The 27,179-nt window shown below is 54.3% G+C and overlaps 1 protein-coding gene across 4 annotated transcripts in view; it reads right to left on the bottom strand.

Moving 5' to 3' along the window:
- Positions 1 to 27,179, bottom strand: part of AP2A1 (adaptor related protein complex 2 subunit alpha 1) — a 37,347-nt gene that overhangs the window by 8,241 nt on the left and 1,927 nt on the right. For all 4 annotated transcript variants that reach the window (XR_014806457.1, XR_014806458.1, XM_084961359.1 and 1 more), the window contains exons 2-7: positions 13,802 to 13,870; positions 13,536 to 13,678; positions 13,181 to 13,374; positions 4,461 to 4,590; positions 3,929 to 4,030; positions 2,290 to 2,398 (exon numbers count right to left, since the gene is read on the bottom strand). Coding sequence is in view for 2 of the 4 variants with exons in the window: in XM_084961359.1 (XP_084817485.1) it covers positions 2,290 to 2,398; positions 3,929 to 4,030; positions 4,461 to 4,590; positions 13,181 to 13,374; positions 13,536 to 13,678; positions 13,802 to 13,870 (747 nt within the window). In the remaining 2 variants the exon portion in view is untranslated. The remainder of the gene's footprint in view (positions 1 to 2,289; positions 2,399 to 3,928; positions 4,031 to 4,460; positions 4,591 to 13,180; positions 13,375 to 13,535; positions 13,679 to 13,801; positions 13,871 to 27,179) is intronic.

The following is a 27,179-nucleotide window of genomic DNA, read 5'->3' as shown; positions in this document are numbered from 1 at the left end:
TCCTTAGGTGTGGCAGGGACACTGCGGTTTTTGTAGTGTTTTGTTTTTTGTTTTTTTTTTTGTCTTTTTGCCTTTTTCTAGGGCCGCTCCAGTGGCATATGGAGGTTCCCAGGCTAGGGGTCTAATCAGAGCTGTAGCCACCGGCCTACACCACGGCCACAGCAACACAGGATCCAAGCCGCATCTACGACCTACACCACAGCTCACGGCAACGTCAGATCCTCAACCCACTGAGCAAGGCCAGGGATCGAACCTGCAACCTCATGGTTCCTAGTGGGATTCGTTAACCACAGAGCCACAACGCCAACTCCTGTACAGTGTTCTTTTTTGTTCTTGGCTGAGCCCATGGCACGCAGGAGTTCCCGTGCCGGGGATCAAAGGTGCGCCACAGCAGTGGCGACGCCTGCTCCTTAACCTGTTGGGTCACCAGGGAACTCCTGCACGGCGTTTGTGATTGTAGGCAATGGTGGAAATCTCCTGGGGTAAGGGGGAGTGTTGTGATGCCTGCAGCGTGCTTTCAAGTAATTCAGCAACCGGGTGTCCGAGAGAGCGAGGGACAGGGGCAGATACAGCCAAGGGGTAAAGCGCCACGGAGGCTACGCTGCTGGGGGCGGGGAACCAGGAGGGCCGCTTACTCTTCTCCCAAGTTATTTAGATGTTTAAAATTTTTCTTTCTTTTTAGCTTTTCTTCTTCTTCTTCTTTTTTTTCAACAGCCAAACCAGCAGCATAGGGAGGCTCCCAGGCTACGGGTCGAATCAGAGCTGCAGATACCGGCCTACACCACAGCTTACAGCAACACCGGATCCTTAACCCACTGAGTGAGGCTAGGGATTGAACCCTCATGCTCATGGATCCTAGTGGGGATCATTAACCGCTGAGCCAAGAAGGGAACTCCCGGATACTAGTCAAATTGGCTTCCACTGAGCCACTACGGGAATTCCCTCTACTAAAATTTTTGCAGTACATTGTAAAAAAAAAAAAAAATTCTTTGGAAATAAAGGATTACCGTGGCCACAATTCCCTTTTTTGGTCTTTGTGTCTTTTTAGGGCCACACCCTCGACACATGGAGGTTCCCAGGCTAGGGGTCCATCGGAGCTACAGCTGCCGGCCTATACCACACCCACAGCAACTCAGCCGCATGTGCCACCTACACCATATCTCCTGGCAACGCTGGGTCCATAACTGAGCAAATGAGCAAGGTCAGGGATATCGAACCCGAGTCCTCACGGATACTAGTCGTGTTCATTAACCACTGAGCCACAACGGGAACTCCGATGCTACAATTCCTACAGCACAGGGCATACAGAGTCGCCTGTCCCGGGCACACCCGAGCACTGTGAAGCGGGGCTGCAGAGATGCCAGTGAGCTTAGACTCTAGCGATGCTCTTCCGTATGGGGTGAGAAAGACCCACACTGGGGAAGACGCTTCCCCTGGGCCTCCTGACAAAATTCACCCTTGGCCTTCAGAGGCTGGGAGGGGCCTCGGGTGTCACCTACATCATACACTCCATTACCGTGTGTGCATACCTGTGCTCACACACACTTGCAGCCAGCTGGCTGAGTGGAAGAGCACTAACCAGTCAAGCGCCTACTGGGAGGTGAGCATCGCGGCACAGGGTCCCTTAAAACTGCTCCATGAGGTCAGACATCCGAGGATCTGGAAGTTGAGAGGCAGCCCACGTGGCATATGGCACAGATCCTGGAGTCACTGCCCGGGCCTGGCAAGGCCACATCTCATCGCCAAGCCTGTTTCCCGATGTGCACAGTGTGGGGACGGTGCCCCTTGCCAGCTCAACTGGGGGCACCTGGACACCCCCAGTGCAGGCTGCTCACTGCAGACCCTTTGTCCATGTCAGTGGCCGTGACCATGAGCAACGAGGGCATGAAAGCCCCTAAAAGAGCTATGCTAATTCTAACCGCTGGCCTGGGATCACCCCTTGACCTGCTGGGTGACCTGGAGCAAAGCCCTGCCTCTCCCAGCCTCGGGTTCCTCCCACAGCTGGGAGGTCAGCCCCTACCTCCCACGGCTGGAGCGCAGCCCAGCTTTGCAAGAACTCTGGGCCATGGCAGGGAATCAACAACCATGGGCGATTCTCTGTGCGGGGCAGGGCAGTGTCCCCTCTGCCGCCCCACCCCGTCTCACTCCCGCCACCTGCCTGCAGCCTCCGTGGGCTCAGCGCTGCTCCCACTGCAGCCCAGGATTAGGGTCTAGAGGCACCAGCCCAGCCTTAGACTCCCGGCACCTGGACCACTGCCCACCCTCCAGACCAGATGGGCCCCGCCGGACCTGGTGGCGGATAGCACTGCAGCAGCCGCAGAAGCTTCACTGAGAGCCAGGGCGCCGGGACGAAGTAGTAGGTGTAGTCCTGGAGGTCGGTGGAGGCCGAGGAGACGATCTGGGGACACAGGAAGAGGAAGCTGTCACAGTGTGACGGTTTTTTGGGTTCTTTTTGGGGCCACACCCAAAGCGTATGGAGATTCCCAGGCTAGGGGTCCAACGGGAGCTGTAGCCACCAGCCTACGCCAGAGCCACAGCAAACTTGGGATCCAAGCCGCATCTGCAACCTACACCCCAGCTCACGGCAACGCCGGATCCTTAACCCACGGAGCAAGGCCAGGGATCGAACCTGAGTCCCTTGTGGATGCTAGTGGAGTTCTTAACCCGCTGAGCACAATGGGAACTCCCAGTGTGATCGTTTTATGGAGCAGAAGCCTGAGGCGTAGGGGAGGCGGCTGAGGAAGCCTCAGGCACACAGGGAGTGACCAGGTGGATCTGAGACTGCGCTGGGGCTCGCTGATTTCCCTGCCTCGGTGGGCAGCAAATCTCGGCCAACCTGACTCCCTTCTGTAAACTCCTGACTCCAGCTCTGTGCCTCACGATGCCTCGCTAGGACGCGGACCACACCGGCTCCCTGGAGAGTGCCTCCTTGTGTCCCCCCCAAATACTTAGGGGCTGGAGTCAGCTCTGACCCTTTCCTGGGTCCCGGGGCCTGCCACAAAGTGAAATGCCAGAAGGGCTCTGGGAATCAGTCAAAGAGCACGTGACTTTCTTTTTTCCTTATGGCAAACTCCTAATCAACCTTGAAAACCCCTTCTCCAGGAAGCAATGCCCCCTTCTGCTCTGAGCCACCTCCATGAAAGTAGGTGCCCCGCCCCCACTGTTTTACTGTCCCCCACCAGACTGGCCCACAGGAGTATCCGGATGTGCAGTGAATGAATGGAAAAACGACTGAATGTGCGCTGGTAGCTATGCTCTTTGGCTGAGAATCCAGTCCTTTCATTACCTGCTCAAGAAACATTTGTATTTATTCCAAGTCTCCCTCAGCCGTCACCTCCACCAGGAAGCCTTCCTGGATTTCCAGGCTGATTGAAATGCCTCTTGTGCGAGCTGCCCTGCTCCCTCCCCAACAGCACAGATCACCTCTTTCACGACAATCTGCTACCGAGGTGGCTTGTCCAGCCACGCACCCCTCCCCCGAGCAGGACAGGGAGCTCCTTGAGCGCAGGGCTCAGTTCCGACGCATCCGTTTCCCCGGTGTCAGCCTGCAGAGCTGGGCCCACAGGCTATGTTCCCAGGCCAGAGGCGAAGGTGGCAGAGGAGGAGAAAGGAAGGAAGGGGGGAAGCCTGGGAAAGAAAATCAGGAGAAACAGCAGGAAGAGAGAAGGGGCGAGAGGGAGAAAGGAGAGCAGCCCCGCTTCCTGGCTACTTGCCAGGCGCTGGGACCGTCCGCTTTGAACTGACGGTGCAAAGGAGGCCCAGAGAGGTGAAGCCACTTGCCTAGGGCCACACAGGCAGGAAGTGACTGAGCTGGGATGATCCCAACTCTGAGCCCGAGTTCTCAGGGAGACCAAGGGGGACCAGAGGTGCCCAGGGGACAGGGATGCCGGGGCCACCTCCTCACAGCTGGCACCGACACCACACCCACCCGGCTCAGGCGAGACACGGCCAGGGAGATGCACGTCTTGAAGTCATCCGGGTTCTTCTTGCAGAGACAGGTGATGAGGCTGACAGCGGCTGTGACCACGCCCTGCGGGGACAGACAAGCGCCCAGTCGAGGCCCTCAGGGGAGGGTGGGACTGGCAATGAAAGTCCAGGCTGTGGATCCGTGAGTAGAGGCTCGGGAGCATTTGGGGCTGGGGTGGTGTGAGGGCTGTGTGTGGGGGTGTACAGGTGCCCTGGTGGGTATTTCAGAGCTCAGGGGCCTTGAGGGACAGGCATGTCGGGGGTGGGAAGAGAGGGCAGTGTCTCTGTGCCGGTTGGGTGGGCACTGGGTGCTGGGGGAACCCCTGGGGGTCAGAAACAGAGGCAGGGAATCTTTGGAGCGTCTGGCTGAGTGATGGGTGTCGGGACACTGAGGAGGATCTGGGCACCCAGGTGGGAATTGGGGCAGAGGTGGGGGCCCTGGGCATCCAGGTGGGTGCCGAGGGCAGGGTGGGTCTTGCAGGCAGAGGCCTCACCATGTGCTGGTCGTTGAGCAGGTGCACCACGCGGGCCGTCCACTCGCCCATGGGCACCAGGTCAGGCGAGGCCTTGTAGAGCCGCAGCAGGCACAGGGCCGCGCTCTGCTTCACGCTGTCCATGCTGTCCCTGCGGGGACACGGTGCGGGGCGGGAGCGGGGGTCAGTGCCAGCTCACCCCGCACACCTCCGCCTCCTCCCTCGCTCCTTCCAGGAAGGGTGTCCAGCGAGAGGCAGAAAGAGCCCGGAGGACCAGGGAACCAGCATCGGGCACTGCCCTCACTGCCCTCCGGGCCTCAGTTTCTTCATCTGCAAAATGGGCTGCAGCTCAGAAACAACATGGAGTCATGAGCAGAGCTAAGTCAAGGCAAGTGTGGCTCTGGACCTTCACTCTGTGACCGTCCACTTACTGAGCACCTGCTGGGCACCAGGCACTGCTGTTGGCACCGTGGACAGGGCGGTGGACACACGGGTCCAAATGTCTGTGCTCACAGAGCTGACATTCTCATCAGGGCAGTTTGTGTCCTAGAGGAACAGTGCTGTCCAGGCTGCTACACAGCAAACAAGGGCAGAAGCTCCCAGCATGCCCTTTATTTTTTTGTTTTTGTTTTTAGGGCCGCACACGTGGCATATGGAGGCTCCCAGGCTAGGGGTCCAATCGGAGCTGCAGCTGCCGGCCTACACCACAGCCACAGCAACACAGGATCCAAGCCGCGTCTGTGACCTACACCACAGCTCACGGCAACGCCGGATCCTTAACCCACTGAGCGAGGCCAGGGATCGAACCTGCATCCTCATGGATACTAATCAGGTTTGTTTCTGCTGCGCCATGATGGGAACGCCCCCAGGATGCTATTTTGGAGGTCGGTCTTTCTGATAAGGCACCAGGTAAAGAGAAAATTGAGAGGAAAGACTATGACACGCAGGCGACAGCAGTAAAAGCTACCACTCAGGAGTTCCCACTGTAGTTCAGCAGGTTAAGAACCTGACTAGAACCCAAGAAGATGTGGGTCCCTCTGCTGCTGTGTGAGAAGAGACTGCAGGGGGGAGGACACAAGCAGGAGGACAGAGGCGGGTGAGAGCAATCGTCCAGGCAGGAAAGGACAGTGCCTCAGACCCGGCTGTAGCTGTGCAGATGAGAAGGGGTTCCACCAAGAACCATTTTTGGCTTTTTTTTTTTTTTTTTTTTGGCGGCGCCCAAGGCACATGGAGGTTCCAGGGCCAGGAGCTAAAGCTGAATCACAGCAGCAACTCAAGCCACAGCAGTGACAACGCCAGATCCTTATCCCACCGAGCCACCAGGGAACTCCTACCCTGATATATTTTTTCCCATGAGGTGGTGGGGATGAAAGAGGGAACGAAGTGACCCTCAAGGTTCTGATCCGAGGGACCTGGCAGGTGGTGAAACCATTTGCTGTGTAGGGACCTGGGCAAGAAGAGGGGTTGGTAAGGGGGACCCAAGTTCAATAGCAAACAGAGAGGAAGGCGACCTGTTAATCAGACCCCCAGGGAAGACAGTCGGGGGGGGGCCCTGGACCCATAGGGCTGTGTGGCCTCTGTGAGTCCTTTTCCTTCTCTGAGCCTCCATGTTATCCTCTGTAAAATGGGAACCTGAGTCCCCTCTTCAGAGCAGAGGAAGCTTGTCAAACACTGGGGTGGGCTGAATAAGGCCCCCCCAAGACAACCACATCCTGATGTCCAGAACCTCTGCGTGCATTCCCCTTCAATCAGAGGGGACTTGGCAGATGTGGTTGCATCAGGGCCATTGAGATGACCCCAGGTGACCCAGGTGGCCCTAGAGGTAATCGCAAGGGTCCTTAGCAGAGCGGAGGAGGAGGAGGAGGATCGGAGTCAGAGACGGAAAGACAGATACAGAGATCGGACAGAAGATGCTTTGCTGCCAATCCAAGGTGGAAGAGGCCGTGAGCTGAGGGTTGCAGGCGGCCCCTAGAAGCTGGCAGAGGCCAGAGACAGATTCTCCCCAAGGGCACCGGTCCTGCTGACACCTCGATTGTAACCCAGTGAGCTCACTGTGGACCTCTGACCTCCAGGACTGTGAGAGAACCAATGTGCGCCTTGAGCCCTGAAGCTGGTGGCCGTTTACGGAGGCCCCAGGAAACTGAATAGGTAGGTACTTGGTTAGCACAGAGCCCGGTGGCCAGCGGTGTGCCCTCCCAGAGGGCTCAGTCCCTGCCCGGTCAGTACCCAGTTCCCGGCTTCATGGAGAGCATTACTTTCTTTTCTTTTTTTCTTTTTTTTTGGGTCTTTTTAGGTCCACACACGCTGCATATGGGAGTTCCCAGGCTGGGGGTCCAATTGGAGCTGCAGCTGCCGGCCTATGCCACAGCCACAGCAACGCCAGATCCCTAACCCACTGAGTGAGGCCAGGGATCGAACCCGTGTCCTCATGGATACTAGCTGGTTTCTTAACCCGCTGAGCCACAACGAGAACTCCAAGAGCTTCTACGTATCAACACGTTTAATCCTCACCGTGGCCCTCTGAGGAGGTGGATTCTATTATCAACTTCACCAACAGGTCAGGAGACCTCCGGGCGAATCCCAAATTAAGGAATAAGAGCTGCTGATCAGCTTGGTTAAGTTACAGAGTCCGTGATACTATGCAGGTAACGCTGAAAAAGTACATCATATGGGTGTGGGGGCTGCCAAGGATGGAACATACAGGAAAATTAGCACGACCAAACTCAGGGCACCTGGCAGAAGGCCTGATCAACTGTGGTTGTTTTCTTTTTCTTTTTTTTTGTCTTTCTGCCATTTCTTGGGCCGCTCCTGCGGCATATGGAGGTTCCCAGGCTAGGGGTCTAATCAGAGCTGTAGCCACCGGCCTATGCCAGAGACACAGCAATGCGGGATCCGAGCTGAGTCTGCGACCTACACCACAGCTCACGGCAACACCAGATTCTTAACCCACTGAGCAAGGCCAGGGATCGAACCTGCAACTTCATGGCTCCTAGTCGGCTTCGTTAACCACTGAGCCACGGCAGGAACTCCCTCCTTTTTCTTTTTGAATCAGGACCCCACCATTCCCTGCTCAAGCAGCTGCGCCAGAGAACCAAAGTTACACAAATGTGTGCATTATGCATCACGGCCACAAGAGGGCACCTTAGTGAGGACAGCATAAACAAAAAGTGGTCCATGCTATAGCGGAATATTACTGGCTCATAAAAAAGGAATGAAGCCCTGACACATACTGTGCCACGGATGAAGCTCCAAAAGGTTACGCAAGAGAAGGGAAGCTGGACACAAAGGCTGCATATCGTGCAAGTCCATTTACCTGAAATGTCTGGAATCTGCAAATCTTTAGAGACACAAAGCAGATGAGAGGTTGCCGGGGGCTGGGGAGAGAGGGGATGAGGCGAGACTCCTGAGGGGTTGGGGGCTTCATGGGGGGGGGGGGCTGATGGAAATGTTCTGGAATTAGGGGTGGTGGTTGTCCAACACTGACTGTACTAAAGACCACTAAATTGTACACTTTGCAATGGTTAAACGCAACACAGACATACCTGTGAAACAGAAACAGACCCAGAGACATGGAGAGGAGACGTGTGGTTGCCGAGGGGGAGGGAGAGGAGGGAGCGTGGGATTGGGAGTTTGGGGTTAGCAGATGCCAACCAGTAGCTACAGGATGGCTCAGCAACAAGCTCCAAGTGTGTAGCACAGGGAACTATATTCCCATCCTCTTCTAAACCCTCATGGAAAAGAATACGGCAAAGAACGCCTGCAGATAACTGAGTCACTCTGCTGTACAGCAGAAACGAACACGACACTGTAAAGCAACTGTGCTTCAATTAACAAATAAAATCATGGGAGCTCCTGTCGTGGCTCAGTGGTTAACGAATCCAACTAGGAACCATGGGGTTGAGGGTTCGATCCCTGGCCCTGCTTAGTGGGCTGAGGATCTGGTGTTGCCGTGAGCTGTGGTGTAGGTTGCAGATGCGGCTTGGATCCCAAGTTTGCTGTGGCTCTGGCGTAGGCTGGTGGCTACAGCTCCAATTCGACCCCTAGCCTGGGAACCTCCACATGCTGCGGGAGCAGCCCAAAGAAATAGCAAAAAGACAAAGAAATCTTGGGGCGTTCCCGTCGTGGCTCAGTGGTTAACGAATCCGACTAGGAACCATGAGGTTGCGGGTTTGATCCCTGGCCTTGCTCAGTGGGTTGAGGATCCAGCATCGCTGTGAGCTGTGGTGTGGGTTGCAGATGCAGCTACAGCTCCACTTAGACCCCTAGCCTGTGTGGTGGGTGCAGCCCTAAAAAGGACAAAAGACAAAAGACAAAACAACAACAACAAAATAACACCTCAAACCAGCTATAATGGAAAAAATAAAAATGACTAGAAAAAACAAAACGAAATCTACCTAAAAGAACAGTTCCTCTGTGCCGCAGTCACTGTCAAGGCCAAGTTTCCAGGATTGAGAGCCCGGCCTCTAGTCAGACAAGCCCAGCCTGGCCTGCGGCGTTGGCAGAGCACGGCCCCTCAGCAGCCGCTCCCTCCTGTGAAAAGGACATCACAGGGACAGTCCCTGGGCTCAGGTGTGTCTGTCACACTGGCCTCTTTCTCAGCCCTCAGAGGCACCCAGTTCTCCCCACCCAGGTGACGGAACACCTGACTCACCCCCGCCAAAGGCAACGGCTGTCCTCATCTTTTTCTTTCTCTTTTTGTCTTTCTAGGGCCGCCCCTGCAGCATATGGCGGTTCTCAGGCTAGGGGTCCACTTGGAGCTGCAGCCGCTGGCCTACATCACAGCCTCAGCCACGCCGGATCCTTAACCCACTCCCCCTCCGTGCAAGTGTCTTCTCCGAGCCCCAGCCCATCCTGCACCTTCGCCCATCTCCCTGGCCAGACCTCGCCCCGCGGGGCTGCCCCGGCCCCCCACCTTCAGTCTCATCTCCTCTGGCCGGATCGTTGCCGAGGGACCTCATCTGGTCATGGCTTTTGTTACCACCCAGCATGTGCTGTCCCGTCCAGGGACCCCTGGCTACACGGAGTGACTGAGCACTTGAACAGAGGGAGTCCGAACAGATGCAACGTAAATGACCACCAGTTTCAAAGACTGAGGGCAAAAAACACTAGATAATCTGTATGTTGATCCAATGTCAAAACAAAAATATTTTGGATGCGTCCAGTTAGATTAAAAAAAAAAAAAGAATATAGGGAGTTCCCATTGTGGCTCAGTGATAACAAACCCGACCAGTATCCGTGAAGACACAGGTTTGATCCCTGGCCTCGCTCAGTGGGTTAAGGATCTGGCATTGCCATGAGCTGCAGTGTAGGCTGCAGACGCGGCTTGGATCTGGCATTGCTGTGGCTGTGGCGTAGGCCGGCAGCTACAGCTCTAATTCAACCCCTGGCCTGGAAACTTCGTATGCCACGGGTGCGGCCTTAAAAAGACAAAAACATTTTGGCCACACCTGAAGCATGTAAAAATTCCCAGGCCAGGGGTCAAACCCACACCACAGTAGCAACCTGAGCTGCTGCAGTGACAATGCCAGGTCCTTAACCCACTGTACCACAAGGGAACTCCTTCTCTTATTTTTGCTTTGTCTACTAGGCACCTCAAATTCAACCCAGTCAAACACAGCTCAGGATCCTCCACTCCCTCATCCAGCTCTCCCTCCATTTCCCCAATCATTCCCTTCTCTTTTCCTCTTACACCAAATACAATCTGTACAGTCATCTCTCCTTCCAAAACATATCCCTTTGGAAATTATTTTCACTGGCTACAGCCACCACCAGCTCTGACCAGATGGCAGCTGACGTCCCAATGGTCTCCCTGCCCCCATGCCTGGCACCCCCTCAGTCTCTACTTCTGCTTGCGATTTCTGGGCCACTTGAGTCTGAAGATCAGGCTCTTTCATTGGTTCTGGAATATTCTTAGCCATCATCTGTTCAAACACTGCCTCTGTCACATACGCTCCCTTCTCTCTTTCTAGAACTCTACACAGTGTTGTTAGGCTGTCTCTCTTTTCCACGATTCTTTTTTTTTTTTTTTTTTTTTTTTTTAAAGGCCTGCAGCAGCAGCATGTGCAAGTTCCCAGGGTCGAATCGGAGCTGCAGCTGCCAGCCTACACCACAGCCACAGCCACTTGATCGAAGCCACATCTGAGACCTATGCCACAGCTCGCAGCAATGCCAGATCCTTAACCCACCAAGCGAGGCCAGGGATGGAACCCATGTCCTTACAGATACCATGCTGGGTTCTTAACCCACTGAGCCACAGTGGGAACTCCCAGCTTGCAGCACTTTAAATTAACACTTGGCTTAAGAATCTGTGAAAATCGGGCTGAAAACCTGTGTGTGGGCTGTTCCATGCCAAGGTTTGAAACGGGTAATTTTGCTCAGGATCCCTAAAGGGATTTATTTCTAGGTCACCCTCACTTTGAAGTGGAGTCTCTGGAGCCTCTGCTTGCACAAGCTTTGTCTTCTATTCCCAGAGGCTGCGGGGCCCCCAAACCAATACCCCGGTTCTCACAGTGCCGCCAAGGCCCTAAGCAAATCCGGCTCAAGCACGCGGCTCGTCTCCCAGTACCAGGCTCCTCTGAGCTTGTGGCCTGTGTGGCTCCTTATTTTCTTGCTGGCTCATGAATACTCGGAAGAATATCCTTTTCTTTTTTTCTTTTTTCTTTTTAAGGCCACACCCGTGGCATATGGAGGTTCCCAGGCTAGGGGTCCAATCGGAGCTGCAGCTGCTGGCTGACACCACAGCCACAGCACCACGGGATCCGGGCTGCATCTGCAACTACACCACAGCTCACGGCAACACTGGATCCTTAACCCACTGAGGCCAGGGATCGAACCCACATCCTCATGCATGCTGGTCGGGTTCATTACCCACTGAGCCGTGAAGGGAATTCCCGAAGAATTTGTCCTTTCCTCTTTTACCCCACATTGATAAGCTGGGTTCTGGGAAGAGCATCAGGCAAGACACAAGCTGCTAGAAATACAAATCCTTCCTTCTCCCACATCAGGCCGAGTTTTTTTTTTGTTGTTTTTTTTTGCCTTTTCTAGGGCTGCACCCACGGCATATGGAGGTTCCCAGGCTAGGGGTCTAATCGGAGCTACAGCTGCCGGCCTACACCACAGCTGCAACCACAGCAACGCGGGATCTGAGCCGCGTCTGCTACCTACACCACAGCTCACGGCAACGCTGGATCCTTAACCCACTGAGCAAGGCCGGGGATCGAACCCACAACCTCATGGTTCCTAGTCGAATTCGTTAACCCCTGCGCCATGATGGGAACTCTAGGCCAAGTGATCTTTTAAAAATACAAAGTCATCCATGTCATCTACCTGCTCAAAACACACCCATTGCTTCCATTTCAAGTAGAATAAAATCCAAACTCCCCCTGCTCTCTCTTGTTCACCACATTCAAGCCAGAGACACTCTCTCTTGGTTCCTTGAGTGTCCAAAGCTCATGCCAACCTCAGGGCCTTTGCATGTGCTGCTCCTTTTGCTTGGACCGCTCTTTCTCCAACATTTCTGACTATCTTCTCCTCACTCCCATCTCAAACTGCATGTCTCCTCCTTGCAGAGACCCTCCCCGACAAGTCTGAGGTAAGTAGCCTCCCCCTCCCCCGTCGCCTCTGCTGCCCCCACTACCCTGTTTGTTTTCTTCAGAGCACTGTCACTGTCTGAACTCATTTCTTGGCCTATGCATCTGGCCCTCAGATCCCCCTTCCAGATGGACGCTCCCTGAGGGTGGGCACAACTGCCCTCTGCTCCCTCTGGTCTCCCCACGCCCAGAAGAGTGCCCGGCACACTGCAGGTGCCCAGGAAATATTTACTGAGTGACCTTCTGCCCCAGAACAATCGCACAGGCTGACCCGCAGGCGTTTGTGCCTTTCCCTTCCCCACGGCCGACTGCGAGTCCTCACCCGGGTCCCAGCTTGATGCCACTTCCTCTGAGAAGCCTCCCATGCCCCCGGGCTGGGTCAGGCAACCCTACCGAATGCCCTGTGTGCTCCTGTGCCCCTCAGCATGCGTCTGCGAGGAGATACATGCTTCATCCTGCAATTATTCAATCAATTCTTTTGTTTGTTTGTTTGCTTTTTTTCTTTTTGCCATTTCTAGGGCTGCTGACACAGCATATGGAGGTTCCCAGGCTAGGGGTCTAATCCGAGCTGTAGCCGCCGGCCTACGTCACAGCCACAGCAACGCGGGATCCAAGCCGCACCTGTGACCTACACCACAGCTCATGGCAATGCCAGATCCCTAACCCACTGAGCAAGGCCAGAGATCAAACCCGCCACCTCATAGTTCCCAGGTTCCCAGTCAGATTCGTTAACCACTGAGCCATGACGGAAACTCCTTCAATCAATGTTTATCCCCCACTCTGGACCGTGAACGTCAGGAGGATGCGGTCACGGCTACCCCCGAGCCATCAGCATGGCGCCCTGCACACAGGTGCCCAATAGACTCTTGCTGAATAAATGGAGAAGATGCAGAAGGTCTGTCCCCAACATAACATAAGGCTGTCCCCTCTTTACAAGACATCAGAGGTCCGTGAACCAGACGGACCTCCCACTGGCTTTGTCCAGAAGCTGCCTCACGCTGTCCCGTTGGTTTGGTGAGATCAGAGGAGGCAACCGTGGGGCTGCCACCAGAATCGTGGGGGTCCCAAGCCCAGTGTCATTCCCACGTCCTGGCTGGGAGGCCCTGAGCAGGTGACACAACCTCTCCGAACCTCATACCCCCAGCGCCTTACCCGGCCACCAAGATGCGAGGGATGTCGGCGGCGAAGGCCTCGCCCATCTCGCGGCTGCCCACGTTGGCGATGCAGTGCAAGGCCAGGCACATGAAGGTGGGGTTGCGGCTGGCCAGGTCGTTCTTGATGGCGTTGTTGATGAGCCGGATCAGCTCGGAGTTGGAGTTCACCAGCACCGAGATGAAGAGGTAACCCTGAGGCAGGGGACAGGGCGGCTGGGCGCCTCAGGGCCGACGGACCCCAGATCCCGACCCTCAGCTGGATCCCGACCCTCAGCCGTGGAGCCTGCACCTCCAGCCCTCCCCGTGGAGCCCCAGGAGGCCGGGCCCCACCCCCGGCCCCTCCTCCGACTCACTATCTGCTTCTCCGTGTACTTGTTGGAGCTCAGCAGGTTCACGGCCTCCATGTGCCCAAAGTCAATGTCATGGCCAAGCAGGAAGATGAAGAGCAGTTTACACACATACTTCTTCTTGCTGTAGCCATCCAAGGCTTTGTCCCCTGGGGCCAGAGGAAGGAGGAAAGGGGAGGCCAAAGGAGAAGGATCACACCTCCAAGTCCCAGCCATCCCAGCCCCCGGGCCCGCTCCTCCCGCAGACCCAGGAGTGTGGGCCCCCAGCCTACCCTTGAACTTGGAGCGGATGTTGGCCAGTTCCTTGTTGATTCTCTTAATCTCCGCCTCCTTGCTCTTACCTGGAGGGGAAAGGGCAGGTGAGGAGGGTCCCAGAGGGGGTGCCACCTGCCCTCACTTTTCTTGGCAAGGCCCCTCCCAGCTGCAAGGATGGGCTCTCCCCACCCTGGGGCCCGACTCTAGCTGGGCGCTTCGGGGAGGTGAGAACCTCGGCCCATCGGTCCCTACCACGCAGAGGAGAAGCCTGGTGCTCAGTCTGGGGCGATGGATCCCTGACTCTTTCCCTCCTTCCTCCCCCTGCTGGGGCGCCTGAACAGTGCCCCCTTCCCTGGGGAGCTCGCATCCCCACCCACAGCTCGTCACCCCTGTGCCAGCCTCCAGCTGAAATATGCCCTTGCAGGAAATACACAATGACCAAATGAATGATGAGCTCGGCTGCCTGGCTGCCTTTGAGCCGGCCCCCAGGACCCCCACCCCTGCCATGGGGACCCTGCTGAGCTCCGCGCCTCCAGAAAACCCGCTCTGCTCTCAGCTCCCCACTCCAGCCACTCACCGGGCCAGCCCCTGGGGTCCTGAGCTCCCCGTCCCTCCCCATCCCTGCCCACAACCTGTTAGTTCTCTCCTTCCCCAGTAGGCTCAACCTGTCCCCAAATTGTCTGTGACATCCCAGCACTTCTGACATGATCCACACAGGGGTGGTGGTAGGGTGACTCTAGAGGGTCGCCCCGGGCCCCTCGACCAGGTCCCATGTTGCCTCTGTGCTCCCTGACGCCCAGGCATCCCCGTCGGAGCATGATCTGACCAGATGGTGACCGGGGCTCGGCCGCCCTCGGGGTCCCTCCTCACATCCCACAGTTCCACTCCAGCCAGACTGTGTCGTCTCACCCTTGACAGGCTCCACTGTCCCCTCAGCTCCTCTGACCAGAAACCCGGGCATCCTCACCCCCTCGCGCAAGCCGCTGCCAGCTCCTCTTGGCTTGAGCTTCAGAACAGGCCCCCACGAACCTCTGCCGTGACCACCGCATCCAGACCCCCTGCCCACTGCAGCAGCCTCCTCTCTGGCCTCCCTGCCTCCCGGTGGGGGGACTCCACCCCGTGACTACAAAGCCATCTGGCCCCGCCCTGGCCACACTGCCAGTTCAAAGGACACCACACACTCCTTCCCACTCCAGGGCCTTTGCACATGCTGCGCCCTCCACCTGCTCATCTGGCCAGTCATCGTCTCATCATCTGGGTCTCAGCTCTTATCACCTCCTCCAAGAGGCCTTTCCTGGCCAGTTCCTTCAAATCAATGCCTTATTCGTCTGTCACCAGTGCGCACAAAAATGTCCTCTCTGGTACAGCTCACACCACGTAACTATTTTCTCTTTACTGTCAAACCTCAGCTCCTACTTCACATTCATAAATTGCAAGGCGTTCCCGCTGTGGCTCAGCAGTAATGAACCCAACTAGAATCCATGGGGATGCGGTTTGATCCCTGGCCTTGCTCAGTAGGTTAAGGATCCGGCGTTGCCGTGAGCTGTGGTGAAGTTCACAGCTGTGGCTGGGATCCTGCGCTGCTGTGGCTGTGGCGGAGGCCGGCGGCTGTAGCTCCAATTCAACCCCTAGCCTGGGAACCTCCAAATGCCACGGGGGTGCGGCCCTCAAAAATAAATAAAATAAATAAATAAATAAATTGCATCATGATGGAGCTTCTCAAAGAGTGCCCGGCACACAGCAGGCACTTAATAAATGTCTGGTCATCTGAAAGATGGGGCCTGCTCAGACTCATGCCATCCTCATCCTTCTGCATGTTGCTAGGCGACCGGGAGGTTCAAAAGAGCATGAAGGAAGGAAGGAAGGAAGGAGCAAGCGAGGGTATGTGCTCTCCTTCTCAGAAATCCTGCCTTAACACCTATTCCCACCCTCCAAGGAAGCTTCCATAAGCCCCACTTCAGCTATCACCTCCTCCAGGAAGCCCCCTTGGATTGGCATCTCCTGATCAGCTGTTCCCACAACTGAGATGGGCAGTGAGTAGCAAAGACACACAGGATTCAGAAGACTGAGTGTGGGAGTTCCCGCTATGGCACAATGGGATTGACACAGGTTCAATCCCCAGCCTGGCACAGTGGGTTAAAGGATCCAGCCCTGCCACACCTGTGGCAAAGGTCGCAACTGTGGCTCTAATCTGATCCCTGGCCCGGGAACGCCATATGCCGAGGGGCGGCCAAAAAAGAAAAAAGAAAAGAAGACTGAATGTGGGGAGAGAAAAGGGAATGTAAACTATTTCATGAAAAACTTAAAACATTAGGAATTTCCCTCGTGGTGCAGTGGGTTATGGATCCCGTGTTACAACAGTGGTGGTGCAGGTGGCGGCTTCGGCTGGGATTCAGTCCTTAGCCTGGGAATGTCCAGGGGTTGTGGGTGCAGCCAAAAAAAATTTTTTTGTACAAAATTTTCATAATTTTGTATTCTATTTTAATACAAAATAATTTTAAGGAATTTGAAATAAAAAAAATTTTAAATATTGGTTACACGTTGAAATGAGAATTATCTGGAGTATGAGGTTACATAAATCCATTATTAAAATTAATCTGGCCCATTCCTTTTTACTTTTTAACAAAAACATGGCTTCTGAAGAAGTTAAAAACCACATGTGCAGCTCACGCCCTGCATCAACTGGGTAGCCCTGCTCTCGGGCCTTCGCTGGGCTCCCACACTGTCCACATCACCAGATCAGCGCTGCTGTGGGTGTCTAGGTCTGCTCTGTCCCAGGACCACACCTGGAGCCCCCTGAGGGCAGAGCCAGCGTCTGTCACTTTTCTGGGCAATGACTCCACGTAGCCTGAGCTCAGGAAAGCCATGAAGATATAAAAAGGGTCTGAGGAGGTACAGAGTCACTCACCCCCAGTCCTCAGGAGGGGGGCAGAGGGCCTGGGGACCCAGGTGATGAAGGCCAGCACCCCAGTGACAGGCTGAATTGGCCTGTGCGGCCCCAGAGGGCATCGGATGCTGTACTCATTAGTTACATGTTTCCTGAGCCCTGTGGGCCAGGCCCGAGTGGGACGATGCTGGGTACCCAGGACCCAGGCGGGGTACCCGGGACTCAAGCGGATCCAGGACTTTTGATCCATCCCCAGGGACTCCTGGCCTGGCGGGGTGCAGGCAGTGGGCCCAGTCCGCACGCCTAGGCGAGATGGGCAGGGAGGGAGGTCACCTGGGCATCCTCCTCGTGCCTTGGTGGTGGCTGCCAACAGAAGGGGACATTTGAGGAGGGCTGTGAAAGCTGAGCAGGGTTCAGGAGCAGTTCACCGGCGAGGGCGGCCAGAACCAAGCCTCTGCCTAGAAGCTCCCAGCGGCACGGGACCAGGGGGGCAGGACGGCACCTCCCTCTGGGGGCGGGGCGGGGGCGGGGCCCCCTCAAGACTGGCGCGCATGCTCCGTTCTGCTCCCAAACTGAGAGGCCCCCAAGGCTGCCCTAGCGCCTCAAAGCAATGCTGTAAGGACCAGAAGAAACAAAACCAACAGCTTTCACAAATGGACCGTGTAACACACAGTGGCCACCGAACCTTGACCACAGAGAGATGGATATTTGAGTGGCAATTGAATTTCCGAGGCTAAAGCCCTCTCTGGGCTTCCTTCACCTCGGGATTAAAAGCTTCAGGAAGCAGGCGGAACTAACCTATGGTGTTGGATGACTGCGCAGTGGTTATCCTTGGGGAAGGTGGGGGGGCAGGGAGCTGGGGATATTTCCGCCTCTGGGGACCAGTTATGCAGCTGTGCCCAGATGAAAATTCATCAAGTTGGACACATGATCTGTGAGCTTTTTATAGACACACTCTATGTATGTGTGAATACACAAATAGATATATTTATAGATGACTATATTACTATATTTTTACAGTGACGTAATCAGTGATGCAGAAGAGAGTATCCAGCAGACATGGACAATTTAAAGAATGTTCAAAGATAACCTAAGCACATGACAGAATATGGCAAAGTAAAATAATGGCCATAGTTCCATTAATTTTGGCTAATTTGAATTTTTTTTTTTTTTTTTTTTGGCTTTTTAGGGCTGCACCCACAGCATACGGAGGTTCCCAGGCTAGGGGGTCAAAGCAGAGCTGTAGCTGCTGGCCTGCAACTCAGGATCCAAGCCGCGTCTGCAACCTACACCGCAGCTCACGGCAACACCAGATCGTTAACCCACTGAGCAAGGCCAGGTATTCAACCTGCGTCCTCATGGATGCTAGTCTGATTCGTTTCCACTGGGCCACAACGTTAACTCCTGAATAATTCTTCAAAACACTTCTTTAAGGCAGCTAGTATGCCCACTTTTCTTTTTCAGCCACCCCCGTGGCATATGGAAGTTCCTGGGCCAAGGATTGAATCTGAGCCAAGGCTGTGACCTAAGCCATATGCTGGATCCTTAACCCACTGTGCCATGGCGGGAACTCCAAAAAGGCCCATTTGTAAAGTTTTTTTGATACATGAAGACAGATGCCTTTGCCTATAAAGAATGAATCAGTTTCTATCCCACCATTATGGTATGAGAATCTGTCTCCTAATAATTTATGATAGTCAGCTGAGTGAATTATTCAGTAATTTATTTAATTACTAGGCTGCAGTTGGACATTTCACTAAATAAGCAAACACCAATGCTGGCTATGTGTAAAAAATAAAAATAGGGAGTTCCCATCGTGGTGCAGTGGTTAACGAATCCGACTAGGAACCTTGAGGTTGCGGGTTCGGTCCCTGCCCTTGCTCAGTGGGTTAAGGATCCGGCGTTGCCGTGAGCTGTGGTGTAGGTTGCAGACGCGGCTCGGATCCTGCGTTGCTGTGCCTCTGGCGTAGGCCGGTGGCTACAGCTCCGATTCAACCCCTAGCCTGGGAACCTCCATAGGCCGCGGGAGCGGCCCAAGAAATAGCAACAACAACAACAACAAAAGACAAAAAGACAAAAGACAAAAATAAATAAATAAATAAATAAAGTAAAAATAAAATTTTCATAAGGAATACATGTATGTTCGTGTCTTTAAACAGTCTTTAGGAGTTCCTGCTGTGTTGCAGAGGGTTAAGGACCCAGCATTGTCTCTGCAGTGGCGTGGATCACTGTTGAGGCAGAGGTTCAATCCCCTCCTGGTGCAGTGAGTGGGTTAAGGATCCAACGCTGCTGCAGCTGAGATTCAGATTCAGTCCTTGGCCCCAGGAACTTCCATAAGCCAAGTAGGTGCCCCCCCCCCCCCCAAAAAAGCAGTCTTTAAACTGCCCAGATCTTTAAGGATCTGGTGTTACACTGAGCTGTGGTGTAGGTCGCAGGCGAGGTTCAGATCTTGCGTTGCTGGGGCTGTGGCTGTGGCTGTGGCGTAGGCTGGCAGCTGTAGCTCCAACTCAACCCCTAGCCTGGGAACCTCCATATGCCACGGGTGCGGCTCTAAAAAGCAAAATAAATAAATAAATTACCCACATCTATTTGAAATTGTCTTCTGTATCGGTGATAGACTTTGCCATAAAAAAGAATTTTTCCAGAGAGCACGAAGCATCAAGTCTTCAAAAGAGAAAGTGTCGTGGCCCTGGAGGGAGGGCACCTGGGCAGAGGGCAAACCTCTGCAAATACCTAGAGCCCAGGGGCCCAGAGATAGTGCATGGGTGCTGCTGAGGGTAGCACATGGGAAGAAGGGGCTGAAGGCAGCTGTGACAGAGCTGGGCTCCATTGCTCAGGGCCAGCCTGCAACAGGGGGATGAGCTCCCCATCACAGGAGGCATGCAAGAACAGCAGGGCGTCTTAAAAGGACTCTCTTATCCTCAAACATTCCCTGGGTCAGGCTCAGGGATGGTCACAGCTGCCCCGCCCCGGGGATGCTCCTGGAGTGGAGAGGAAGCTGACAGGGTCAATGGGGAAAACTGACAGAGGCGAACACACTGGGGGCTGGGAGGCTGGAATCGGGTGGGGGGAGGAAGGCGTCCTGGTGCCCAGCTTCTGGAATCTGAGGCTCAAAAGATGAGGATGAAACGAATCAGGCAGAAATAAGGGGAAGTGTGCTCTGTGCAAGGGCCGGGGGGCTAGCACGGCAGTAGGGCGAGACTGTGCAGCCCCCTGGGTTTTTGGAGGGAGCTGGGGAGCCGTGGAGGGCACGAGGCCCTCTTCTGCCTGCAGCTGTTGCTGCGAGGGCCTTGCAGGTGGAAAAGAGGCCACCCCCTTGCCACAGGCCGGGAACTGCTGATGGCTCCGGGCTCCTGGCTGGGGGAGATAAGCCTTCTGGAAGCATTTAACCTGGGCGACTTTCGTGGGTCTGTCCCTGCCACAGAAGGCCTCCTAACAAACCCTGACTACCATGAAGGGACTGACTCGCTTTCACAGCGGCAACAGAGGCAGTGTCCAGGATCCCTCTGCAAGACTGTTCCGGCGAGTTCCCGCCATGGCTCAGTGGTTAACGAATCCGACTGGACATCCATGAGGACGCAGGTTCAATCCCAGGCCTTGCTCAGTGGGTTAAGGATCCGGCGTTGCTGTGAGCGGTCGTATAGGTCACAGATGCGGCTTGGATCCCGTGTGGCTGTGGCTGTGGCGTAGACAGGCAACTGCAGCTCTGATTTGACCCCTAGCCTGGGCACCTGCATATGCCGCAGGTGGGGCCCTAAAAAGCAGGAAAAAAAAAAGACAAAAAAACCCCAACAGCATGGAGTCCTCAAAAAGGGTTCTGGGGAGTTCCCGTCGTGGCGCAGTGGTTAACGAATCCGACTAGGAACCATGAGGTTGCGGGTTCGGTCCCTGCCCTTGCTCAGTGGGTTAAGGATCCGGCGTTGCCATGAGCTGTGGTGTAAGTTGCAGACGCGGCTCGGATCCTGCGTTGCTGTGGCCCTGGCGTAGGCCGGTGGCTACAGCTCCGATTGGACCTCTAGCCTGGGAACCTCCATATGCCGCGGGAGTGGTCCAAGAAATAGCAAAAAGACAAAAAAAAAAAAAAAAAAAAAAAAAGGGTTCTGGGAGAGGAGGCTGTTGATGCTGGACCCCTATGAAGCTCAGAACATGTGGCCCCTGCACTGTCCACTGAACCTGTGGCCACTGAGCCCTTGAAATATGGCTGGTGTTCCTGAGGGATTGAATTCCTAATTTTATTTAATCATAATAAAACTAAAAACCAATCCTCCCCCTGGTTACTGGAAAAGTATGTCTGGAATGACTTGCACCCCTTGTGAATCTTCTTTTTTAGCCGTAAGTTTTATGAACTCTTATTACAGAGCAAGTATTTCCAATGAAAATGTAGCCTTCGGGTTGAGGAAGGAACACAAACTGTCTCATTAATCACTGAAAAAACATCAACTACCCATTTAGATAATATGTGGGACATACTGGGCTAAAGGAAATAAAATATATTTAAGTTAATTTCCCTGGTTTTACTGGGTTTTTTTTAAGGCTGTACCCGCGGCATACGGAAGGTCCCAGGTCAGGGGGTAGAATCCGAGCTGCAGCTGCAGCAACACCAGATGCTTTAACCCACTGTGCAGGGCCGGGATCGAACCTGTGCCTCTACAGCGACCTGAGCTACTGCAGTTGGATTGATTCTTTTTTTTTTTTTTTCTTGGTCTTTTTAGGGCCACACCTGCGGCATATGGAAGTTCCCAAGCTAGGGGTTGAATCAGAGCTGCAGCCGCTGGCCTATGCCACAGCCACAGCCACAGCCACGCCAGATCCAAGCCTCATCTTCGACCTACACCACAGCTCACGGCAACGCCGCGTCATTAACCCACTGAGCAGGGCCAGGGATTGAACCCGTGTCCTCATGGACTCTAGCTGGGTTTGTTTCCACTGAGCCACAATAGGAACTCCCACAGTCGGATTCTTAACCCACTGCGCCACAGCGAGAACGCCTAGTTTTACTTTTTTGGAAAAGTTGACTATACATATGTGGACGGACCTAGAGGTGATCATATTAATCAGATAAAGACAAAGATCATATAATATCATTTATATGCAGAATCTAAAAAGAAGACATAAATGAATCTACAAAGTAAACAGATTCACAGACATAGCAAACAAACATACGCTTACCAAAGGGGAAGGGGCTCGGTAAACTTAGGACTTTGGGATTAACAGACAGACACACACTATCAGACAGAAAAGAGAAATACAGGGACCAGCTATAGAGCACAGGGAACCAGATGCAATAGCTTGTAATAACCTAGAGTGGAAACGAATCTGAAAAAGAAATGATGTATCACTGAACCACTCGCTGTACACTTGCAACGAACACAGTCAATTACCTATGCCTCGATTTTAAAACATTCTTTAAAAAAAAAAAAGTACATATGTTGGTACAACCACTACGGAAAACAGTATGGCGGCCCCTCAGAAAACTAAACACAGACCCACCATACGCCCCAGCAATCCCACTCTTGGGCACATCTGCGGCCAAAACTTTCCTTGAAAAAAACACACACACCTGCATGTTCCCTGCAGCGCTCTTCACAATCGCCAAGACACGGAAACGACCCAAATGTCCATCGACAGATGAATGCATGAAGCAGATGTGGTCCATATACACAATGGAATACTACTCAGCCTTAAAAAAGAATGAACTAATGCCATTTGCAGCAACACGGATGGAACCAGAGATCCTCATACTCAGTGAAGTAAATCAGAAGGAGAAAGACAAATACCATATGATATCCCTTATACCTGGAATCTAACATACGGCACAAAAGAACCATTCCACAGAAAAGAAACGCATGGACTTGGAGGAGAGACTTATGGTTGCCAAGGGGGAGGGGAGGCAGTGAGAGGGCCTGGGAATCTGGGGTTCATAGATGCAAACTCTTGCCTGTGGAGTGGATGAGCAGTGAGATCCTGCTGGATGGCACTGGGAGCTCTATCTAGTCACTTGTGATGATGGTGGACAATGTGAAAAAATGAATGTGTGTGTGTATGTATGTGTGACTGGTCGCTTTGCTGTACAGTAGAACCTGACAGAACACTGTAAACCAGCGATAAGGGAAAAAATCTACATCATTTCAAAAAACGTACATATGTGACTCGCCACAGGACAGGCCTGGGTTAGATGTTATCAAAGTCGGCAACATCCCTGAGAGAAAATATTCTCCTTGAGCAGCCAAGCCACTCCCTGTCACTCCCTTGCTTGAACGCAGCTGCAAAGACCTCCCACGCCAGCTCCCCAGGGGCAGAGGGTGTGTCTGCACTCCCAGTGGCATCCCAGGGTCCCAGCAGTCCTGGCCCAGGGGAGGTGCTGAGGTGACCGTGGACCAACAAGGGACAGACACACATAGGTGAAAAGAGGCGGGGCTCAGGCCTGGATCTGTCTGGTGCCCCCGAAGTCAGGAACGAAGGCCAGGTCCTTAAATTGGAGGCCCTGGGCAGGGGAAGGGTGTCCCCAAGGACCTGCCGATGTTGGGGCACCACCTGAATGGGACTCATTCCTCTGCTCCCTCTGCGGCGGCCAGAGGGATCCTGTGAAGACCTGAGTCAAATCCTGTCCCCCGTCTGCTCTGACTCTCCCCCTGGCTCCCATCTGGCACAGAGTGAAAGCGAAGTCCTCTAGGGGGCGTGGGGGGGTACCCTCCAGGCCCTCCACCATCCACTAGCTCCCTCTCTGCCACCACTCCCACCCCCACCCCCACCCCACACCAGAGGCCTCCTCCTCCAGCTCCTCCCCTTCCCACTGCACCTGCGCCTCAGGCACAGTCCTGCCCCAGGGCCTTTGCACAGGCTCTTCACCCTGCCATAAATGTCCTCAGCCAGATCTCTGCAGGCCTCATTCACCCACCAAATTTCTTTCTGCTACAACGTCACCTTCTCAGTGAGAGACTCTCCGACCAGCTTATACGAGATCGCCATCCTCAGCCTTGTCCCACACCCCTTCCCTGCTGTATGTCCTCCCGAGAGCCACTGCTACCTGTCTGAACACCTGGACATAGTATATTTACGTGTGTGTTGGTCCATCTTCCCTCTATAATGTGAGCACCACAGGGAGAGGCCCTTGGCTGGCTGCTGCAGTCTCATGGCCTAGGACAGGGTCTGGCATGCAATCAGTGCTCACTACAGATTTTTTTTTTTTTTTTATCTTTTTGCCTTTTCTAGGGCCGCTCTCGGGGCATATGGAGGTTCCCAGGCTAGGGGTCTAATTGGAGCTGTAGCCACCAGCCTACGCCAGAGCCACAGCAACCCGGGATCCGAGCCGCATCTGCGACCTACACCACAGCTCATAGCAACGCCAGATCCTTAACCCACTGAGCGAGGCCAGGGACTGAACCTGCAACCTCATGGTTCCCAGTTGGATTCGATAACACTGCGCCACGACGGGAACTCCAGTGCTCACTAAAGATTCATTCCTTCATTCCTTCAAACAGCAAGTACCCTCCTGAGAATCCCCGTGGGCCACGTCCTGCAGGGGGCACAACTGGGGACCCAGGGAGGGATCAGACCAGGCCTGTGCTCCAGGGGCTGTGACCATTTGGAGTGGAATGTGCCCTGATGGAGAGCTGGGGGCACAGTGGCAGCCCGGCACCCCCCTTCCCACTCGCTCAGGCTCTCCTGGAGCTGGGGGTGGGGGGTGGGGAGCTGAGGCCCCAGAGAGGAGGCAGCACCTGGCTGGGCCCCAGGGAGGGCACAGGCAGATAAGTGTCTGGGAGGCTGATTCCCCCTCCAGACAGGACGGGGCGCGCCCTCAGGCTGGGCCCGGCCTCTCCTCTCCCTCCCTTATCTGCAGAATTTGCCCTTCCTGGCTCTCCTTCTCAAAGCCTGCCTTTCATCTCCTTCTAGATCCTTCCCTCTGGACTCCAGTTGGCCCTTCAGAGCCTCCAGCAGGATGGCTCCACACTCCTCCCCCCTCCTCCCGCTGCTGTGTCTGAGCAGTGGGCCTTCTCGGCATCCTCCACCCCTCCTTTCCCCTCCCTCGGGCTTGAAACCCTCTCTGATGCTCTCAGGACACACACCCACGTGGCCTCTGCCCCCCTCCGCAACATCAGAGCCCACCCCTTTGGCACCAGTCACGAGGGCCTCAGCGCAGAGGCCTCAGGCCCTTTGCACTTGCCGTCCCTCTGCCTTCACAGCTCCTCTGCCCTCCCTTGGCTGCTTAACCCCTCCACGCAGCCGCGGACAGGGTCCCTGTTCTCTCGGCATCGTGACCCTCTCCCTTGCTGGACTTAGGAGAGCGAGTTTTTTCCCACTTGAAAAAAAAAATGCTGCACATGCCATACACAATAAACATGCACAACAAGGGTTTGCTGTACAGCCCAGGGAACTATATTCAATAACTCGAAACGGGAGTTCCTGTCGTGGCTCAGTGGTTAATGAATCTGACTGGGAACCATGAGGTTGCGGGTTTGATCCCTGGCCTCACTCAGTGGGTTAAGGATCCCGTGTTGCTGTGGCTGTGGTGTAGGCCGGCGGCTACAGCTTTGATTAGACCCCTAGCCTGGGAACCTCCATATGCCGCGGGGGCGGCCCTAGAAAAGCCAAAAAAAAAAAAAAAAAAAAAAAAAAAAAGCATAACTTGAAATAAACTGTAATGGAAAAGAATTCCTTTTAAAGAATATATATATGATTGTTTTTCGTTTTTAGGAGGTTCCCAGGCTAGGGACTGAATCAGAGCTGTAGCCACCGGCCTACACCACAGCCACAGCCACAGCCACAGCCACACAGGATCCAAGTCGCGTCTGCAGCCTGCACCACAGCTCGCGGCAAAGCCGGATCCTTAACCCACTGAGCGAGGCCAGGGATCGAACCTGCGTCCTCATGGATACTAGTCGGATCTGTTTCGGCTGCGCCACGACGGGGACTCCTGCACACACATATATATAAATGGCTGAATCACTCTGCTGTACACCTGAAACTAACACGATATTGTAAACCAATTACGCTTCAATCAAAAGAAAAATCTGATCTCGGGAGAGACCACGAAGGAAGAGAATAGGAGAAAGGGACGCTATGCACATGTACGGCTGGGTCGCTCTGTTCTACAGCAGAAACGGACACAAGGCCATCAATCAACGATAAGCTAAAAGACATGTTTTAAATTTGATATAGAACCCACATACCACACAGCTCCCCACTCACTAGGCCATTCGGTGGTCTGTAGTAGAGCCACAACGCTGCTCAGCTATCACCAATCTAATTCCAGAACATTCTCACTGCACCCCCCCCGAAGAACCCTGTTCTCATTAGCAGTCGCTCCACATTCCACCACCCCCTGGCCCCAGGCACCGACACGTCTACTTTCAGTTTCCATGGGTTTGGCGATTCTGAACATTTCATACAAATGGGATCCTACCACATGGAGTCCTTTGAGTCTGGCTTCTTTCGTTTGAAAGATGGGTTTGAGGAGGTTTGTCTGCAGCACTTTCATCCATTTGAACGGCTGAATACTATTCCGGCTGAATACTATTCCACCGTGTGTGTGTGGGTGTGGACATGCTGTGTTTCTCCACCCATCCACGGATGGACACGTGGGTTTGCTTCTGTCTTTGGCTTTTACAAACAGCGCTGACTGAACCTCTGTACACAAGTGCTTGGGAGCTGGACAGCTGTGATTTTTACACACTACCTGTCTCACTGAGGGCCTGAGAGTTTCACGGGGGTACAGACGAGTCTGTCCTATTTACCACTGTGTTTCCAGCACCCATGATAAGACTTGAAACCTACCAGCCATTCAACGTACGCTTGACGAGACAACCAGGGACAAGGGGGCGTTCTGATTCTCCAACCCTGCCTGATTCATTTGGCTAAACTATATCCACTGTCCCCAAGTGGGAGCCTGGACTCCGACTGTCCCCTCTGTCCTAGGGCTTCCCTCTGGGGTCCTGCAGGGACACCCCTTTGTCTTCTCTTTCCTTCCCCACCCCCATCATCCAGTCCCTTTGCAGATCCTTCAAAATGGATCCCCACCCCAACCACCTCTCACCATGTCCTTCTTGCCCCAGTCAAACCAACATCATTGCTGCGGTGCAGGCCCCTAAAAACTTCCCTGCTTCCGCTCCTGCCTCTGGGGTCTCTTCTCATCACAGCAGCCAGAGGAACTACTTTCAAACATCAAGCAGCATCTGCGCCTCCTGTGCTCCAAAGCGCTCACCATGGCACACAAAGCATCTGCTCCCTGTCCCTCCTCTGCCCTTACCTTCCGCCCAACCTCCCTCCCTCTCTCGCCACGCCAGCCCCCTGCTCTAATTTGAACACACGCCAAGTGTGCCACAACCTCAGGACCTTTGAATGCACCGGTTCCCTGCTGGGACCCCTCTTTCCTCCAGAATTTGCAGGGCTCACTCCCTTGAGGTCCTGGCCCCCTTCCCCCACTCCCCTTCCCTATTTTTTGTCACAGCTCTAGTCATCAGCTGACACTGTGGTTCTCTATTTTTTACCTCCCTCATGGCATGGGTGCT

Source organism: Sus scrofa, chromosome 6 (assembly GCF_054392235.1).
Source record: "Sus scrofa isolate SSC_HxYL_T2T_F1_AM1 chromosome 6, Sscrofa_HxYL_maternal_Yorkshire_Landrace_v2.0, whole genome shotgun sequence".
Classification (NCBI taxonomy): domain Eukaryota; kingdom Metazoa; phylum Chordata; class Mammalia; order Artiodactyla; family Suidae; genus Sus; species Sus scrofa.
The sequence above is the reverse complement of the archived record's forward strand: the minus strand, read 5'-3'. Positions and strand labels throughout refer to the sequence as shown.